Below are 19463 nucleotides of genomic sequence, written 5' to 3' on the forward strand. Positions count from 1 at the left end.
AGAAGGTGCTGTGCTTGCTCCCTGCTGGTCCCTCCCTTACTGAGCCCTGTGGGACCCCTCCTTTCCCTCAGCTTCTCCCATTTCCAATTGAATGGGGCAGGGAGAAGGCAATTGTGGTTAGTTCTTTCTGCATGTGTAGGGAAGAAAAGTTTTGTTTTTTCCAAATCTAGGACCTTCAACCTGCTGGATGCTTTTGCAGATGGCTAGAGCAGTAAGGCAGCTCAGGGCTGACCTGCCACAGACCGGGTGGACACTCTGCTTCTGGTCCCCTACCCGCCCCCACCAGCCCCCCAACTCGTGTGTAGCCCTGGCCTCAGCTCTGCAGGGCTTTTCTCTGCACTGTCTCTTGGCTCCAGAGGCTCCTACAGGATGTGTCCTTTTCTGCTTTTCTTCCTTCCCTCTGCCCTCTGCTCTGCTTGCTCTGCCCTGCCCCTCACTCTGCAACCATGGCCTCTGCTGCAGGGATTGAGACCGGTCCTGTGGTCCTGAAGTATCCAGCCTCAGAAGCTGAGATCCAGCCACAGACCCAGGTCACACTGCGTTGTCATATTGATGGGCACCCTCGGTAAGGAGCTGGGTTTGGGGCTGGGAGTGGAGAGGGTTCTTCTAGACAAGTAGGGCTATATCCCCTGAAACCTGGACCCTATTCAGATGCACCTCACTTCATTCTGTGACCACTCCTAGTGACCCCAGGAGGACCATTGTTGTGCTGCTGAATGATCCTGGATTCTGAGAGCTGAGAGTTGTAGAAACTCAACCCGATTATGCCCCTGAATTGTTGTGTGCCATTGTGCAAGTCACTCCCCCTCCCGGGCCTTGTTTTCCCCATTCCCTCTGATTCTGCATCTTGTCCACTGGCTACCTGAGTACCCCCTGCCTCCCTGTTGCTGACCCCCTCGGTCCCGCAGGCCTACCTACCAGTGGTTCCGAGATGGGAGCCCTCTCTCTGATGGTCAGAGCAATCACACAGTCAGCAGCAAGGAGCGAAACCTGACCCTCCGGCCGGCCAGCCCTGAGCATAGTGGACTTTACTCCTGCTGTGCCCAAAATGCCTTTGGCCAGACCTGCAGCAGCCAGAACTTCACCTTGAGCATTGCTGGTGAGCCTGGGGTGGGGATGGAAGAGTGTGGCAAGGATAGGAGGGGCCTCACTACTCTGCGTGTTCACATACTTGTGCTTCTCCCATTCCAGACGAGAGCTTTGCCAGGGTGGTGCTGGCGCCTCAGGACTTGGTCGTGGCGAGGAATGAGGAAGCCATGTTCCACTGTCAGTTCTCAGCCCACCCACCCCCAAGCCTGCAGTGGGTCTTTGAAGATGATACTCCCATCACGAACCGCAGCCGGTAAGTCACCTGGCAAGGGATCTTCTGGTATGGTGGTACAGGTTGTATACTGCCGGGGTACATTCTTTGCAGTCATCATATATCTATAACATGTATTACTTCAAATTGCCAGCAGATGGCAGTAGAATGTCTTGCTGTTACAAAATGAGTTCAACAAAGGGAAATTTCCAGGAAGGGCATCTTTTTCCAGTTTGCACAAAGGCACTGTATGAGCTAGTGGTGGCTCTTTTCTCTTTATTTATTTATTCATGAGAGATACAGAGAGAGAGAGAGAGAGAGAGGCAGAAACACAGGCAGAGGGAGAAGCAGGCTCCATGCAGGGAGCCAGACGCGGGACTCGATCCTGGGACCCCGGGATCACGCCCTGGGCTGAAGGCAGCCACTAAACCACTGAGCCACCCAGGGATCCCATTCTCTTCCTACTCCCCTCCTGCCTATATGGGTCTTCTGGGATGAGGAGTAGAGATCCAGGGTTGGAGGGACACAGAGGACCTGGAGACCATGGATGGTAAGGTAACCTTACACATATGTGTACACACACAAACTTTTTGGAGGAAGCAAACATTTCCAGAAAGTTCTGGGTGGTGCCGGCTCCTTTATCTGGACTTTTGTCCTTACCTGGGGCCCTATGAGAGTAGAGAGTAGAGAGCACTTTGTGGTGTCCAGCATGGCCTTGGTCCTTGGGGGTGTGGCTCCCTAGGCTAGGGGCTTGGATCCCACCTGGCTTCAGGCCTGAAGATAGATAACCAGTAGTTCATCTGGTGTGGCCGAGGAGCTTCTGACTGCTGGGGCTCGGTGACTCACTGGCAGACTTGTCTTAACCCTGCAGGGAGATGGCCCTATGTCTCCACAGTTACATACTGTTGATGGCTTGCTGCCTCTCACTGACACACTGTTGCTCACCTTGCTGCCCTAAAAGCTGAGTCTCCTATAGATGGAACACATTTGCACACACCCGTGAATGAGTATGCGTGTGCACATGTACACACACACACACCCCCCAGTTGACATGCTGGCTTCTTTCTCTCTGTCCTATTCCTGGCTGATTCTTTCTACATCTCTGACCTTTGCAGCCTAGGGTTCCGTCTCATGATCCCTTCCAGAAGGAGGCCAGGGGACCATTTCTTCCAAATAGCACTTCTCCTCTTTGCAGGCCCCCACACCTCCGCAGAGCCACTGTATTTGCCAACGGGTCCCTGCTGCTGACCCAGGTCCGGCCTCGCAATGCAGGAATCTACCGCTGCATAGGCCAGGGACAGAGGGGCCCTCCTGTTGTTCTTGAGGCCACGCTTCACTTGGCAGGTGGGTCCCTGGGTCTGGGGCGCTGAAGCAGGGGCTGCCTTTAACATTGTTGGCACACAGAGTCTTAGGTTCCTGATTTCACTCAGGAAGCAGCTTGGTGGGCAGAGAGGAAGAGGATGCTGGGAGCAGAAAGAGATGCAATTTTTTAGGGTTTTTGCTAGAAAGGGCCAAAGCTTGCTGTGGGAGAGCATGAGGAACCTTGAGATCCACAGTAATCGGGTTGTTTGCTTCCTGCTCCCCTCCCTGCAGAGATTGAAGACATGCTACCCTTTGAGCCACGGGTGTTCACAGCTGGCAGTGAGGAGCGTGTGGCCTGCTTGCCCCCCCAGGGTCTGCCAGAGCCCAGTGTATGGTGGGAGCATGCAGGAGCCCGGCTACCCACCCATGGCAGAGTCTTCCAAGAGGGCCATGAACTGGTGTTTGCTGGTACTGCCGAGAGTGATGCTGGTGTCTACACCTGCCATGCAACCAACCTGGCTGGTCAGCGGCGACAAGATGTCAATATCACTGTGGCCAGTGAGCACCTTTGCCCTGAGGGACAAGGCGAGGTGGATGGGAGCCCAGGTCCCATGATGAGGCCTTGGTCTCTGGGTGTGATGTGCAGAGGCTTCCCTGTGCTCACCTGAGGTCCTCTCAGCTCTGGGTTCTGCATGCTTGGGACCCAGTCAGCTGCTGGGAGGTGATGCTGAGGTAGACCATGAAAAGCCAGGCACAGAAGTTGGGGTAACAACCCACACAGAAAAACAGTCCTCTGGCTGCAGAGCAAGAGCAAAAGACAGGGATTCTAGAGACCCAGTTTCCACTCTTTCCCCAGTGCATGGAGTGACAGAGTGTAGCAAGGTACCTGCTATGCCAGGGTTCAGTCTCCTCATTCATAATGTGGAGCCAATAACCTACTATCTACCCTATAAGGTGGTCAGGAGGATCAAATGTACTTGTAATCAGCTGGTTGGTCAGCTGGTCGTTGGCTAGCTGTTCCCTGGTGTCCTCATTTGCATGTCTCAAAGTTGACTGAGGATGTATCTACTGGGATGCCTCAGGTGTCTCTCCCACGGCTGCCCCAGTATGCCAGCTTGGACCTCTTAACACACAAGTGCAGCAATGGGTGCCACAAGCCTTCTCAAGGCATCAGCTCAGAAGTCGTACAGTGTTACTTCCACTGTGTTCTGTGTTGGACCAGGTCAGTCACTGGCCACCCAGACTCTAGGCAGTAGAGAAATAGACTGTCTCTTGATGGGGAAAGTGGCAACAGCACAATGCAAAGAAACAAGGGATGAGAGGATCGTTTACAACCATCTTTGCAAGCAATCTGCCACACCAAGTCAGAAAGGAAGTCTTTTTTTGGGTTTTGAGTTGGAGAGTGACATTCTCAAAAGATCGCTCTTAGCTGTTCTGAGAAGACCAGAGTGTTAGGAACAGAGTTGAGACAGGGAGCCCAGTTAGTAGATGATTGTAATCATCCAGGGGAGGTGTTGAAGGGCTTAGAACAGAAGTGGTAGCAGTGGAAGTGAGAGAGGTGGTCAAATTCAGGATTTTTTGGGAGCTAAAGTAGATAGGATTTGTGTAGAATGGATGTGATGGGAGGGGGCTGTAGAGAGGGAAGTCAAGGTCAGGTTTTGGCCTCTGCTGTTGGCTGCTTAGTGGCAGTGTTTACTGAGATAGGAAGAACTGGGATGAGCAGGTTCCAGGGGAGCTCACTTGTTGTTTTTTGTACATATAAAGCTCAAGATGCCTGTTGGATATTTAGTTGGAGATGCTGGCAGGCAATTGGGTTTGCAAGTTTGAAGCTCATGGTGGGGGAAGGTCAGGGGTCAGGATATAGGTTGGGAATCATTCACTTATATGGCATCAAAGGCCACGGACTGGTTGAGATCATTCAGGGAATAAGTATGGCTAAATCAGAACAGGGATCTGAGGACTGAGCCTTGGAGCATTTCAGCATAATAAAAAGATCAAGGAGTCATATGGACCAGGGATTTGAATCCTATTTATCAGGTGATAGCCTATTACCATTACTTCTTTATTTATTTTTTTTTCCATTACTTCTTTAAACCTCTGTCTTCTCAGCTGTGAAATGGATATAGGAATACATACGTATGGGGATTATTGTGACCATTAACCAAGATCATGTTCAAAAGGTGCTGCCCATAGGCCCTCACTAAGGGGTAACTATTGTACTTTCCATGGAGCAGAGAAGAGCTTCCCGAACTCAGGGTCGAGTGTAGGATTTTGAAGGATTGGATCCTTTGGTTTTGCACACATGTTCATTGGTCTTCTGTTCCCTCCCTGCTCCTCTAGCTGTGCCCACATGGCTGAAGAAGCCCCAAGACAGCCAGCTGGAGGAGGGCAAGCCAGGTTATTTGCATTGCCTAACCCAGGCCACACCAAAACCCACAGTCATCTGGTACAGAAACCAGATGCTCATCTCAGAGGTGAGAATGAGGGTTGCTCTAGACGGAAGGGGGCAGGTTTCCCTTCCAGGGCTCTCCTCTGTGATCACCTCCCTAGCACTCCTTCCCCCAAAGCTCCCCTGAAGACGCATGTGGGGCTTTGGGCTGAGACCCGCCACAGTCACATAATGTGTGCCACAGGACTCACGGTTTGAAGTTTCCAAGAATGGGACCTTGCGCATCAACAGTGTGGAGGTGTATGATGGCACGTGGTACCGCTGTGTGAGCAGCACCCCAGCTGGCAGCATTGAAGCCCAGGCCCGTGTCCAAGTGCTGGGTGAGTGCCCATGCATGGGGAGAGCACCCAGCCCAGCGGGCAGGAGAGCAAAAGGGAGGGAGCAATGGGGGCCCAGATCTTTAGGCCTTCCTTAGCCTATCAAGCTGCCTCAGTTCCTCCTCTTCCCATTCACCCACCCTCCCTCTATGAAACAGAAAAGCTCAAGTTTACACCACCGCCCCGGCCGCAGCAATGCATGGAGTTTGACAAGGAGGCCACGGTGCCCTGCTCCGCCACAGGTCGAGAAAAGCCCACTATTAAGTGGATTCGGGCAGGTGGGTACCAGGTGGGCATGGAGTGCGGGTGGGTGGGACAGTCCACTAGTCAGATATGTGTATGTCTGAGGACCACCTGAGGGCCCAGCGCTGTGCTAGGGGCTGTGGGAAAGACAAGAAATGTGGGGCTGATTTATAGTCAGTTACAAAGAGAGGAGCCAGCCATGAAGAAGGGCACGTCAGGAGGCATTGGACATCATGTGAGATGGTTGAGGCAGCAAGTGATTGACTTGGTCCAGACAGTCATGTGAAGTTGTCTTTCTTTCTTCAAAATAGTCATCCTTTGGGACATAAAGATAATACAGGTGCTTTTAGAAAATTTGTGTGGGGGAGTGTCTGGTGGGCTCAGAGAGTGTACCACTCTCGATCTCGAGTTGTGAATTCAAGTCCCACGTCAGGGGTAGAGTATACCTAAAAGTAAAATCTTTAGGGACACCTGGGTGGCTCAGTTGTTTTGGGTGGCTGACTCTTGGTTGCGACTCATATTGTGATTTCAGGGTTGTGAGATCAGGCTCTGTAGTGGGTATGGGGCCTGCTTGGGATTCTCTCTGTCTCCCTCTCCCCCTCGCCCCCCACTTGCATGCATGCTCTCTCTCTTAAATATATATATATTTTAAAGATTGTATTTATTTATTCTTGGGAGACAGACAGAGAGGGGCAGAGACATAGGCAGAGGGAGAGGTAGGCTCTCCCTGGGAAGCCCAGTGCGGCACTTGATCCCAGGACCCCGAGATCACACCATGAGCCAAAGGCAGTTGCTCAACCACTGAGCCACCCAGGCATCCCCTAAAAAAAAAAAAAAAAAAAAAAAAAAAAAAAATCTTAAAAAAAATTTGGGAGGAGAAATGCATAATCCCACTATCCATCATCTTTGGGTGTGTGCCCTTCTTTTTCTATGTATATCCATTCTGTTTGCACATAGCAATTTTATTGAACATATAATTTTCACTTATTAAACTTACATGAGTAAGCCATGCCTACTGTAGAAAAAAAGAGAGTTAATTATGTAATTTTATATCCTTTTTTACTTAACGTTATCAAGCATTTGCACATTTTTATATATAAACCTTGGTTTTGATTATTGTAGTAATATTCTGATGATTGGATTCACTGTAATTTACTTAAATATTCCCTAAATGTTGGAGATCTGGGTTGTTAACCATCTTTCCTCTCTCCCTTTCTGCCTTTCTCACCCTCTCTTTTTATTGCTGCAATAAACATTTTAAGCCAAAGCTTTTTCTGGATTTGGGTTTATTTCCTTTGGGAGAGGTTCTCAGAAATGGAATAATTATGTATAAAAGGGTATGCACATTTTTGCAACCCTTGCTGTAGATTGCCAAGTTGTCTGTTAAGGGGCTGGGCCAGTATTTACATTTCCTTGAGTAGTGAGATGGAGGGAGTAGAACTGCAGGTTTTCGGGGAGGAAGCGGGCTCCCCCCACTCAGGTGCTCGCAGAAGCTTTCTGTAGGAGGTGGGGCTCCAGACGGATCTGAAGCCTGGATGGCAAAGCCCAGAGAAGCAATTCTAGGAGTGAGAAGTGAGAGGCGGTGAGGATGAAAATAAGGCAAAGTCGAGGCTCAATCAGAAGTCCCAGTGCCTGGTTCAGGAGTTTGGACTTTGTCTGTGGGTGGTTAGGAGCAGCAACGTGTTTTGAGTAGAGGTGAGAGACTGAGTGCACTGCCAGCCACCCATGTGACTCTGGTCAAGCTTGTCATTTCCCTTTGTTGCTCCCACAGATGGGAGCAGCCTCCCAGAGTGGGTGACCGACAACGCCGGGACCTTGCACTTCTCTAGGGTGACCCGTGATGACGCAGGCAACTACACTTGCATCGCCTCCAACGGGCTACAGGGCCAGATCCGTGCCCATGTCCAGCTTACTGTGGCAGGTGCGACTGTGGCAGGGCCCTGGGGCTGGAGCTGGCAGGCACCGTGGGGCACCCCACACCCTGCCAGCCCCACAGCTCATGGTTCCCTGCCTTTTGTTGGGCTTTTCCCATCCAGTTTTCATCACCTTCAAGGTGGAGCCAGAGCGCACGACTGTGTACCAGGGCCACACAGCCCTGCTACGATGTGAAGCCCAGGGAGACCCCAAGCCACTCATTCAGTGGAAGGGCAAAGACCGCATCCTGGACCCTACCAAGCTGGGACCTAGGTAGAGCCATCTTATTCCCTACCTACTCTCCTGTGGCCGGTCTTCCCAGGAGCTGGTGAGGTGGGCAGCACTGTGGCTTCTCTCCTTCCGGCAGGATGCACATCTTCCAGAATGGCTCCCTGGTGATCCACGATGTGGCCCCTGAGGACTCAGGCCGCTACACCTGCATCGCAGGCAATAGCTGTAACATCAAGCACACGGAGGCCCCCCTCTATGTTGTGGGTATGTGCTGGGAAGAGGTGTCCTGCACAGGAAGTTCTGGGGCCAGACTTCGTTCACATCCTTGTTTTCATTGGCTCCCTGTATACGGAAGACCCTTAAATCATCTTTTTTTTTGGGGGGGGGTGGCAGGATTAGCTGTGTGCCTTCCACCATGCTATGGCATAGTGTTAGGTTCCTTGCTTAGAGCTGGGCTGTTGCTGATTTAGCATTCCACAGCCAGTGTATGTGCGCATGTTGGGGAGGTGTGGGGGTGGTGCTTTTGTCCTAAAATGCTTCTTCCCAGGTCTCCTGCAGCAGCCACACGTATCTCTGGGTGGGCAGGGAGAAGAGCTTGCAAAGGGTGCAGCACGGAAGGGTTCCTTTGCCCTGGAGGCCCAGAAAGGATGATGCATTGGGTAAAAGTCTCTGCCAAGAGTCAGGGACTCGGGGTTCAGGGAGAGCCTCTCCGGGTCACCAGCTCTATGCCCTTGGAGGCGTCACTTCCTCTCCAGGGGCTTGTTTCTGCATCTGTAGAAGAGATGTAAGATGTGGTTTCAGTGAGAGGTTCTCAAACTTTTGTGGTTTAGCAGCAGAACTGTTTTTCTAGACAGAATATTCTGTGGAACATTTTTTTTTAAAAGATTTTATTTATTTATTCATGATAGTCACAGAGAGAGAGAGAGAGGCAGAGACACAGGCAGAGGGAGAAGCAGGCTCCATGCACCGGGAGCCCGACGTGGGATTCGATCCTGGGTCTCCAGGATCGTGCCCCGGGCCAAAGGCAGGCACTAAACCACTGCGCCACCCAGGGATCCCTATTCTGTGGAACATTAAGTGGATAATAATGAAGGGTTAAGGCCCCTTGGTTGAAGCATTAGGTGTTGGTGGGAGTCTGGGGATCCTGCGTGGTCTCTTTCCCTCTTCCCTAATGATTCCTTGCTCCTCTTTCACCTTTGGACCCTAGGCCATTGAAAGCCCCTAGACTAGAAGATCCTTTCCACAAACATGTTTCTTTTCTTTTTTGGAGGGGGTGTGTTTGCAAAAAAGGTGGTTTTTATTAGAGCACAGGAACAGGACCCGTGGGCAGAAAGAGCTGCCTACAAACACGTTTCTTGAACAATTTGCTCTATGTCAGGCAGGGTCTGGGATCCTAAATCAAATTCCCACTGCTCTTTAGGGCCTGGTCCAAGATATCGAGTCACTTAGGAAGCTTGCTAAGATAGTGTGGGATTGTGTTAGCATCATGACAGGCATGTTTTTTATGTGTATCCCTAGCCTTATGTTCAGATGCACACTTGGAATCACTGCCCTCATGACCTTTGGAACTCTCTGTGGTGGGGCCCAGGGACCTTGGTGGGGCCTAAGGACCTACCCCTTGTTAAAGCCAGTGACAGTGGTGACCCTCCCTGGTTCTCTGGCTTGGTCAGGCCATCGAGTGTTTGGGAGGTGATCTTGCGTAGAGTGGAGAGGGGCCGGTAGACAAGTAGGGCTGTGTTTACTTCACTGGCCCCTGCCCAGACCCTTCTGTGTGTCTCTCAGACAAGCCGGTACTAGAGGAGTCGGAAGGCCCGGGCAGCCCTCCTCCCTACAAGATGATCCAGACCATCGGGCTGTCCGTGGGTGCTGCTGTGGCCTACATCATTGCTGTGCTGGGCCTTATGTTCTACTGCAAGAAGCGTTGCAAGGCCAAGCGCCTTCAGAAGCAGCCTGAAGGCGAGGAGCCAGAGATGGAATGTCTCAATGGTGAGGGCGGTGGTGTGGAGGCCATGCAGGTTGCAGGTGTGTGGGCACTAAGCGCCCTCCGGCGGCCACAGAGGGCGCCGTGGCGCTGGGGAGCCTGGCCTCTGGCAGAGGTGCTCCATCCCTCGCTGGCCCATTTCCAGGCCTTGGGTCGGAGCAACCAGGCTCAAGAATTCCTTATTGGAGCCTCTGGGCTCGCTGTGTGTTGCTCTGCCTGCTTCTCCCTGTACTGCTAAACTACAGGTACAGTTAGTACGTGTGTTCACGTTTCTGTGGCACATCTTGTCCCCCCCCAGTCCATTAATTTTTTAGTTCCCCTAAGGGCACTCTGTTTCTCTTCTACCCTTCCCCTCAGAGGCATTGCTGGGTTTCCCCTATCAGTTTAGGCATTCAGGAACAGGGCTTGGGTCTCCCTCGTTGTGATTCCCCCTTTGTACCCGCTTAGGGCTTTGCACAGAGGAGGCCCCATGAAAGCAGAAACGCTTAGGTTGACATAGTGTCCAGAACCCAGTGGCTCAGATGAGACTTCTGCACTTGGGTCCATTTCAAAGATTGTAATCAGCTTCATCAATCAGTGGCTGTGCTCTGCGGGACACTTGTACCCCCTCAGTTCAACAGTTGGACTGGCCTTTCTGTGTGGAGCACCACGATTGGACCCACTTGACAGAAGCAGGGGCTTTGGGACAGAGAAGTGAGGTCCCCATGGTGGCCAAAGTGTCCAGTCTCATCTCGATAACTCCCCTACCATACCCTTTCTTTCCAGGTGGGCCTTTGCAGAATGGGCAGCCTTCAGCAGAGATCCAAGAGGAAGTGGCCTTGACCAGCTTAGGCTCTGGCCCTGCAGCCACCAATAAACGCCACAGCACAACTGATAAGATGCACTTCCCAAGGACGAGCCTGCAGCCCATCACCACCCTGGGTATGCTGCCTTAGGCACAATTGTCACAGCTTAATGACAGACCTGTCTTGAGGCTGGGTTCGGGCTGGTGGCTCTGAAGGCTCCAAAACCTAGACCATGGGAGCTAGGGGTGAGAAGCAGAGGGGAGAGATGTCTAGTGCCTGTACACGCCTCACCTCCATGGCTCTCCTCTTTGCTGTGTATTATTAATTGGAGTTTCCTTTATCTTTTAAGAAATTTTTAAAAAATTTTACTTAAATTTAATTTGCCAACATGTAGTATAACTCCCAGTGCTCATATCATCATGTGCCCTCCTTAATGTCTGTCACCCAGTTATCCCATCTCCCCACCTGCCTCCCTTGGGGTTTCCTTTAGACCAACTGCCTTTATTTTATTTATTTATTTTTTAAAGATTTTATTTATTCATGACAGACACAGAGAGAGAGGCAGAGAGGAGAGAGAGGGAGAGGAGGGAAAGGCAGAGGGAGGAGCAGGGTCCATGAAGGGAACCTGACGTAGGACCCGATCCCAGGTCTCCAGGATCATGCCCTGGGCTAAAGGCGGCCCTAAACTGCTGAGCCACCCAGGCTGCCCTGACCAACTGCCTTTTAAAACAAAACAAAACTGATGAAAGTTAGTGTTGTTCTAGGGGGAAAAAATGTGAGAAATAATGGATCTGTGGTAGTTAAGTTTTTTCCGAGTATACGTTAGAAGTGGAACTATTAACATGTTTATCAAGAGCTACCTAGAATTCTCATACAAGCCATCCTTTGGAAAATGCTGGGTATCATCAATTCTACCCCTTCAGTTTACTTTTGGAGACCATGAAGCACAGGGTGGGGTGCGGTGTGGTTTGCTCAGTGCCCAGTCCAACTGAGTGGGATGCAGCGAAGATTCCCCTCTGTGTGGCAAGGAGAGGCAGGGCACCCTCCCCAGTCAGGAGCTTCTCTGCTGGGGTGAGGGCAGCTGGCTGACTCCAAACCTGTACCCACAGGGAAGAGTGAGTTTGGGGAGGTGTTCCTGGCAAAGGCGCAGGGCTTGGAGGAAGGGGTGGCAGAGACCCTGGTGCTTGTGAAGAGCCTGCAGAGCCGAGATGAGCAGCAGCAGCTGGACTTCCGGAGGGAGTTCGAGATGTTCGGGAAGCTGAACCACGCCAATGTGGTGCGGCTCCTGGGGCTGTGCCGGGAGGCTGAGCCCCACTACATGGTGCTGGAGTATGTGGACCTGGTATGCTGGGGGCACCTGGGAGTTTCTGGCGGGGGTGGGGACGCAGCATGGGAGCCTTAGCTCATGTGGTCTCAGCCTGTCTGCTCTTGCCCCTGGAGATGCTCAGCCTCCTTTCCCTGCTATCTGACACCTGCCTTTTCTTGACTGGTGCTCCCTCCTTCCTGTCTGCCAGCCCCATGTCTGGGGGTCGGTTCCCAGTTCATCCCAGCTTCTTATGCTACACACCCACATGGATGTGTTCTAGGTCGCCTTCCTTGACCCAGGTTTTCATTGGTTTGTCATTTTTCCTTCTTTGCAGGACTCATCACCCCTTGAGAATAAACTTAGCAGACCCAGTTTTCCTTCCTGCATCCTGTACCATCGGGGGCACAGTGTTAGTCCACTCTCCAGCTAACACTTCCCTTTCTACCCCAGCTGTCATGCCCTGAGCTGCCCCTCACTCTGCATTCCCCAACCCAGCTAGGCCTTACCCGCTTGGTCCTTACACTGCTGCTTGTCACATCCCAAGCTTGGCAGGAAGGGGAAGGAGTAAGGGTTTATGAGTACTTGATGTATGTTTCTGCTACTGCTGTTCCCACTTTTTTGTTCATTAGACAATAAACCCCCCAGAGGACAGGGGTTTCCTCTCAGGGGTCTGTGATGGTTGGGAGCTGTGTTTTCCTCTTGGTTCCCTGAGGGCAGGGACTTTGTCACCCACCTGTCCAGGGGGCCCCCTGTGAGAATAGGAATGCCAGTCCTCCTGTCTTTCCAACAGAGAGCTTCTAGGAGCCATCTCCTCTATATTTTTAAATTCCCACTGGACTTCCCCCAAGGGAGGGGGGCTGGCGGGTGTGGGGGTGCATGTCCAGGGCTCCTCCCCTGCCCAGGGCGGCCACTCTGAGCCCCTGCTTGGTGTGATGCTTTGGAGGTAATAGTTGGGCTCTGACCTGACAGAGATGCCTCACTTTTCCCTTAGGGAGACCTTAAACAGTTCCTGAGGATTTCCCAGAGCAAGGATGAAAAATTGAAGTCACAGCCCCTCAGCACGAAGCAGAAGGTGAGGACGGGGTGGGAGAGGTCCTCAAGGGTGGGCCAGGATCAAGGGTAGCCATCATGACAGAGATGCCACTGATGGAATCCTCTCTGTGGACCAGGCAGGACTTTACCTGTGTTATCTCAGCGATCACAGTGGTCCTCCAAAACAGATGTAATTACCCCATTTCATAGGTAGATGGAGGTTTAGAGAGGTTAAGTGACTTGTCCTAGTCATGTAGCCCCCAGATGCCTTTCTGTTGCCAAGGTGCCTTCATTTCAAAGCGGCGCCCTCTGCCCTTGCTGCTTGCAGCGGTATGTCTGCCCCCTGGAGTGAGCATTTGGAGGAGCTGTGAGCAGCCCAAGTGTCTAGGATTGGGCAGGGCAGGGTGTGGTCCCGACAGTGTTTTGTCACCCAAGTGTGGAAGTCTCTTCCGTGAAAGGGCTGCCATGTTTCACCCACTGTGGTTTTCACACTCTCACTTTCACTTGGACTACGGCTGCCCAGCCTTTCCTTCCGGTTCTCCTCCCACCTTCTGGGCACAGATCCCTGGCTGGGGCCCCATGGTGGAGCAAACCTGGCTTGAAACTATGAGGAAGGGAAAGCTTGCCTACTACCCTCTGCCCATCTCAGACGATACCTTCTGTGTCCCAGCTCTTCTTGCCCACAGCCTCCTTCCCTCCCCTCTGAAATGCATCTGCCTCCTTCCCTGAGACTGGGTATTCTGCTATCAAGCTGATAGCAAAAGTCACAGTCCAGAGGTAGGCAGTGACTCCTAGGGCCCTCCCTAGCAGGTGACCTTTCCTTGCCTTGTAGGCTGACCCAGGTCACAGGTTCCGGAGGCAGGGCAGAAAGACATGGCTGGTTGATTAGTCAGGCAAGTGGCACCCTGCTCTCTCTGGGGAAGTCAGTCTGAGCCCCTCAGGCTGACTTCTTCGTAATTACAGATGAATTTACTGAGGCCCACATAGGACAAGTCATCTGGCCCCACATTGCCTGTGGCTGGCCTCCTGACACCAAGCCCTTGCCTCCATCGTCATGAAGCCTCAGCAGCTGTCTGCAGTAGCTGTAGATGGAAAGCCACAGGACAGGAGGTGCTACTCTGCCTAAATAGGATGTCAGGGCCCCAAACTTCACAATTCAGGACATGCAAGGAGCTGGTGAATCATTACTGAGCCAGTCATGGCCATAAGGACCCTTGGGGTTGCAAAATGGAAACTGTCAGGCATCCTTGGGGCATTTAGGATCTAGTAGGGGAGCTTAGGAAAATTATTATGGCATGTGCCTTATAGACTTCAGGTATGACACGGAGTATGAGTGAGAAATACAAATCAAGAGATATTAAAGACTTTCACATCCTTTAGATGGACAGTGTGGTTAACAAAGGTTTCCTGGTCAAAAGAGCAATTTGAGTTCAGTTCTCAAGGAGAGGAAGTAGTTGAATGGCAGGAAGGGGATGGCTGCAGGAAAGAGGGGAGTCAGGTAGGTTTCTTTGCGACAGAGACATAGGCAGACAGGAAGAAGTCCATTAGTTACCTCTGTCATGACCTGAAGGACTCTCGTTAGCTAAAAGTTATTACCACCTGTGCTAAGGATCTGTCTCCCATTTTTTTCCCCCTTGCAGCTTAAATCTGATGAGGGAGCTTTAATAAGTTGTGTTCTACGCACTCATAGGACAATATTCTACATCAAATGGGAAGGGAGGTTTGCGTAAAATAAAAAACGCAGGTTTCTAGACTGAGGGTCTAGGAATATCTAAGGATGGGGTCTGAGAACCTGCGATTTTCAGATAAGCTCTCCAGCTGATTCTTTTTTTTTTCTTTTTTTTTTTTTTAAGATTGATTGATTGAGGGCAGCCCTGGTGGCACAGAGGTTTAGTGCCGCCTGCAGCCCAGGGTGTCATTCTGGAGACCTTGGGATCGAATCCTGCATCGGGCTCCTTGCATGGAGCCTGCTTCTCCCTCTGCCTGTGTCTCTGCCTCTCTCTGTGTGTCTCTTGTGAATAAATAAAATCTTAAAAATAAAAAAGGGAAGGTTGTGTGTGGCATAACCTCCACCGCCACCCTTATAAAAAAAAAAAAGATTGATTGATTGATTTGAGAGAGAGAGCCTGAGAGAGAGAGCACATGCATGTACGCACACAGAGACAGAGGGAGTGGGAGAAGCAAACTCTCCACTGAGCAGGGAGCCGGATGTGGGGCTTGATCTCAGGATCCCCGGATCATGACTCAAGCCAAAGGCAGCCGCCCAACAGATTGAGCCACCCAGGTGCCCCTCTCCAGCTGATTCTTAAGCTCATTAAGGTTCAAGGAGTCCTGGTATATAGGATAGTAGCTTTGAAATGTTTGTTGTCAGGATCCCCTATAAGAAATGCGTTTTACATCATGGCACAACACGTTTATGTGCGTGCGCGTGCGCGCGCACACACACACACAGAACTCAAGTTATACTTCAAAACACTATTTGATGCAGTTGATATTTTCGATCCTATTTAACCCACTAAATTGATTTTGAGACCCATGTGGGTCTTGATCAGTAGTTTGAAAAACACTGCTTTTTGAGGATTCCATGAAAATTCACAGGAAAGATATACTAAAACTTGTAGATGTTTCCTTGTACTAATAATCAAGTGAGCTGTTATGCCACTTTATATTCCTAGGGCTCTAGGGGAATGGAAGGAGGAAGAGTTAAGTTTTTAAGGGGAGGTGGCATGGTAGGCAGGGTGCTCCCTGGTCAGGTCAAATTGAAATGAGAGTGCCTAGTTGGTGTGGCTGCCGGAACCCTCAGGAGAATTTCAGTACTACAGAGGATGGTGATGGAAATCAGACACAGGCCCTGGGTATTGGCATAATTATAGATAATGCCTGTTCAAGCATCTGATGAGATGATGGAGATTTTGAAGTCAGGCAGCTGTAACCTGTGACTTCTCTGTGGGTCTCTGCAAGCTAAGGACGGGGCAAGGAGAAGAGGGTCAGCTCAGCACACCTTGAGGACAGCAGAGTATGTAGTTAGATGCCGTAGCATGAAAACAGCACCTCAGTGTCACGAGGGGTTAGCCAGAACCTGGGCAAGCCCTGAGATGGTCATGTTGGAAAGGAAGGGGTGGGCCTGGTCTTTCCCAAAGAGCAGGCTTTCATAACGGTATTTGAAAACGAATCCTGTGGCCATCTGATGGCACCTTGCCCAGTGGTACGGAAACACTTAATTGGCTGGTATCTAACGGAATTCCCTTTTACTCTCCTCACTTAGCCAGTATTTCTAGAAGCACCGCCCCGCTGGAAAGATAGCAAGTTAGTCACCATGCCAAGTCCACTCTCTTCTGTTTCCCTTGACTAGTGGCAGACTGTTACGCTAATAAGCCAGAACAGAGAGCAGACTGAGGGGACTGGGAAGTCCTACGAGGACGCATCACAAAAGCCTTTGTCCCTTACAGATGACCTGCAAGGCTGGACAATGCCCTGCAGTTCTGAAGCTTGGAGTGGAGTCCATCTGTTAATGATAGGACCACTTCAGCGGTCATCCGGCCCTTTTACCACCAGTGGCACATGGAGCATTCTGAGGATGGCAGTATGGGGGCAATTTTGGGTGTATGGTGGATTCTATTTTTCCATGGAGATACCATGGAGGGGACTCTGACCCAGGGGGTTGTCATTCATCCTGGTGCACCTGCTCGCCTGATCTCTTCTTTAATCCTCACCACTGGTTCTATGTGTTTGGTTGGAAGCTATCTGGAGATTTTTTGTATTCACTTTGGATCAGGAAAATACACCAAGAAGATGAGATTCTTTCCTAATTTTTGGTGGTGTCCTTTTTCAGCACTGCTATAGATGCAGTGTCAGCCAATATATCGGATACCTAGATAGGTCCAGTTTGATGGTGGCTCAGATCAGCGCTAAGGAACTCCCAGTAATGATGGAAATATTTCACATCTACTGCTGTTCATTGTGGCAGTCACTAGCCTCATGTGGCTACTGAGCATTTAGAATGTGACCAGAGCTACTGAGGCACCAAATTTTTAATTAAGTTTTAATTCACTGGGTGGCTCAGTCAGTTAAGTATCAGCCTTCAGCTCAGGTCATGATCCTAGGGTCCTAGGATCTAGCCCTGCTTTGGGCTCTCTGCCTCAGCAGAGGAGTCTGCTTCTCCCTCTCCCTCTGCCCCTGCTCATGTGCTCACTCTTTCTCACTCATTCCCTCTCAAATAAATAAATAAAATATTAAAAGTTTTAACTCACTGAAGTAGTCACACAGGGTGAGAGGCTACTGTTTTGGACAATACAGGTTGAGACCATGTTTCATTTTGTTTTTGCTCATGTTAGCAAAGTATAGTTTTATGTAACTTTTAAACATGTTCTGTATTCAGTTTGTTTCTTCCCAAACCATTTATGTATGACTTTTAAATTTTTTAATTAAAAAAATTGTTTTAAGTTTTTAAAAATCTATTTAAGTAATTCCTGTGTCCAAGGTGAGACCCAAACTCAGGAGCCTGGGATCGAGTCTCACACTCTACCAACTGAGCCAGCCAGGTGTCCCTATTTTTAGTTTAGTTTTTTTTTTTTTAATTTATTTTTAAAGATTTTATCCATCCATTTGAGAGAGAGCATGGGGGCAGAGGGAGCGGGAGAAGCAGGGTCTCCACTGATCAGGGAGCCCAACATGGAGCTCAATACCAGGACCCCAGGATCATGACCTGAGCTGAAGGCAGATGCTCAACCAACTGAGCCATCCAGGTGCCCCAATTTTAAGTTTTTGAGGAAACTCCATACTATTTTCTAGAATGGCGGGCAGCCCTGGTGGTTCAGTGGTTTAGCGCCACTTACAGCTCAGGGCGTGATCCTGGAGACCCGGGATCGAGTCCCACGTCGGGCTCCCTGCATGGAGCCTGCTTCTCCTTCTGCCTGTGTCTCTGCCTCTCTCTCTCCCTCCTCTCTGTGTATTCTCATGAATAAATTAAAAAAAAACCTTAAAAAAAAAGAGAGAAAAACTAGAAAAAAAAATCATTGGCATTAGGATAAATGAATTGGGGACGCCAATATGCAGGACTTGATCCTGGATCCCGAGATCACGACCTGCGCTGAAGGCAGGCGCCCAACCGCTGAGCTACCCAGGCATCCCTTACCAAGAAATTATTATCATAAAAGTTGGGATAGTGGTTACCTCTCAAGAGGGAGAATATACGATTAGGAAGGAACGCTTGTGATTTCAAGGATTCTAGCATTGTTGGGTTTTGTTTTTGTTTGTTTACTTAGTGACAGTTACCTGGGTGTGAGCTTTATGATTATTTGTGGAAGTGTGTGTGTATATACATATGCACACACACATACATATATATATACACATGTATGTATTATAGATTTTTCCATATGCAATTCACAATTTTATTTTATTTTATTTTTTAAAGAGAATTTTTTTAAATTTTTATTTATTTATGATAGTCACAGAGAGAGAGAGAGAGAGAGAGACATAGGCAGAGGAGAAGCAGGCTCCATGCATGGGGAGCCTGACGTGGGATTCAATCCCAGGTCTCCAGGATCGTGCCCTGGGCCAAAGGCAGGCACCAAACCGCTGCACCACCCAGGGATTCCGCAATTCACAATTTTAAAAAGAGATTTTATTTATTTGAGAGAAAGTGAGTGAGAGAGAGAGAACACATGCAGGGGAAGGGGCAGTGGCAGAGGGGGAAGCAGACTCCCTGCTGGGCAGAGAGCCCCAGGTGGGGCTCCATCCCAGGACCCTGGGACCATGACCTGAGCCGAAGGCAGACGCTTAACCAACTAAGCCACCTAGGTGCTCCTGCAGTTCACAATTTATTTATTTTTTTTAATTTTTTTAAAAATTTTTATTTATTTATGATAGTCACAGAGAGAGAGAGTTGCAGAGACATAGGCAGAGGGAGAAGCAGGCTCCATGCCCCGGGAGCCCGATGTGGGATTCAATCCTGGGTCTCCAGGATCGCGCCCTGGGCCAAAGGCAGGCGCCAAACCGCTGCGCCACCCAGGATCCCTGCAGTTCACAATTTAAACAGTATTTAAGTTTCCCTCTTTTTCTACTCTGTACTCTCCAGCTCCTCTCCTTGGAGGCAATCAATCGTGTGTATGTATATTTATACACTTGTACGCATACACACATTTTGTTGTTTTGTTTGTTTTAAACATAACGAGAAGAAAATGCATAATTTTGAAGTAAAAACGGAACATGTAAGCTATGATTACTGCCCAGTAATTTTTTTCTCTCTTTTTAAAAAATACTTATTTTATTTTTTTAAAGATTTTATTTATTCATAAAAGACACAGAGAAAGAGAGAGAGAGAAGCAGAGACACAGGCAGAGGGAGAAGCAGGCTCCATGCTGGGAGCCGGATGCGGGACTTGATCCCGGGACTCCAGGATCACGCCCTGAGCCGAACGCAGGTGTTAAACCGCTGAGCCACCCAGGGATCCCCAAAAAGACTTATTTTAGAGAGAGAGTGTGTGAGTGTGATGGAGAGGGGCAGAGGGGGGGAGAGAGAGAGGGAGAGAGAGAGAGAATTTCAAGCAAACCCCCTGCTGAGCTGAGCCCAAAGCTGGGGCTCTGTCTCATGTCCCCGAGA

The 19463-nt window shown here is 50.1% G+C and overlaps 1 protein-coding gene across 1 annotated transcript in view; it reads left to right on the forward strand.

The window, feature by feature from the left end:
- Nucleotides 1–19463, forward strand: part of PTK7 (protein tyrosine kinase 7 (inactive)) — a 64153-nt gene that overhangs the window by 41936 nt on the left and 2754 nt on the right. Inside the window, exons 3-17 of the mRNA XM_055329789.1 lie at nt 463–565; nt 909–1099; nt 1192–1342; nt 2496–2644; nt 2894–3160; nt 4943–5076; nt 5236–5371; nt 5527–5646; nt 7383–7532; nt 7648–7798; nt 7893–8020; nt 9539–9742; nt 10503–10658; nt 11632–11864; nt 12820–12900. Coding sequence (XP_055185764.1) covers nt 463–565; nt 909–1099; nt 1192–1342; nt 2496–2644; nt 2894–3160; nt 4943–5076; nt 5236–5371; nt 5527–5646; nt 7383–7532; nt 7648–7798; nt 7893–8020; nt 9539–9742; nt 10503–10658; nt 11632–11864; nt 12820–12900 — 2354 coding nt within the window. The remainder of the gene's footprint in view (nt 1–462; nt 566–908; nt 1100–1191; nt 1343–2495; nt 2645–2893; nt 3161–4942; nt 5077–5235; nt 5372–5526; nt 5647–7382; nt 7533–7647; nt 7799–7892; nt 8021–9538; nt 9743–10502; nt 10659–11631; nt 11865–12819; nt 12901–19463) is intronic.

This window comes from Nyctereutes procyonoides, unplaced genomic scaffold, assembly GCF_905146905.1.
Source record: "Nyctereutes procyonoides isolate TBG_1078 unplaced genomic scaffold, NYPRO_anot_genome, whole genome shotgun sequence".
Classification (NCBI taxonomy): Eukaryota; Metazoa; Chordata; class Mammalia; order Carnivora; family Canidae; genus Nyctereutes; species Nyctereutes procyonoides.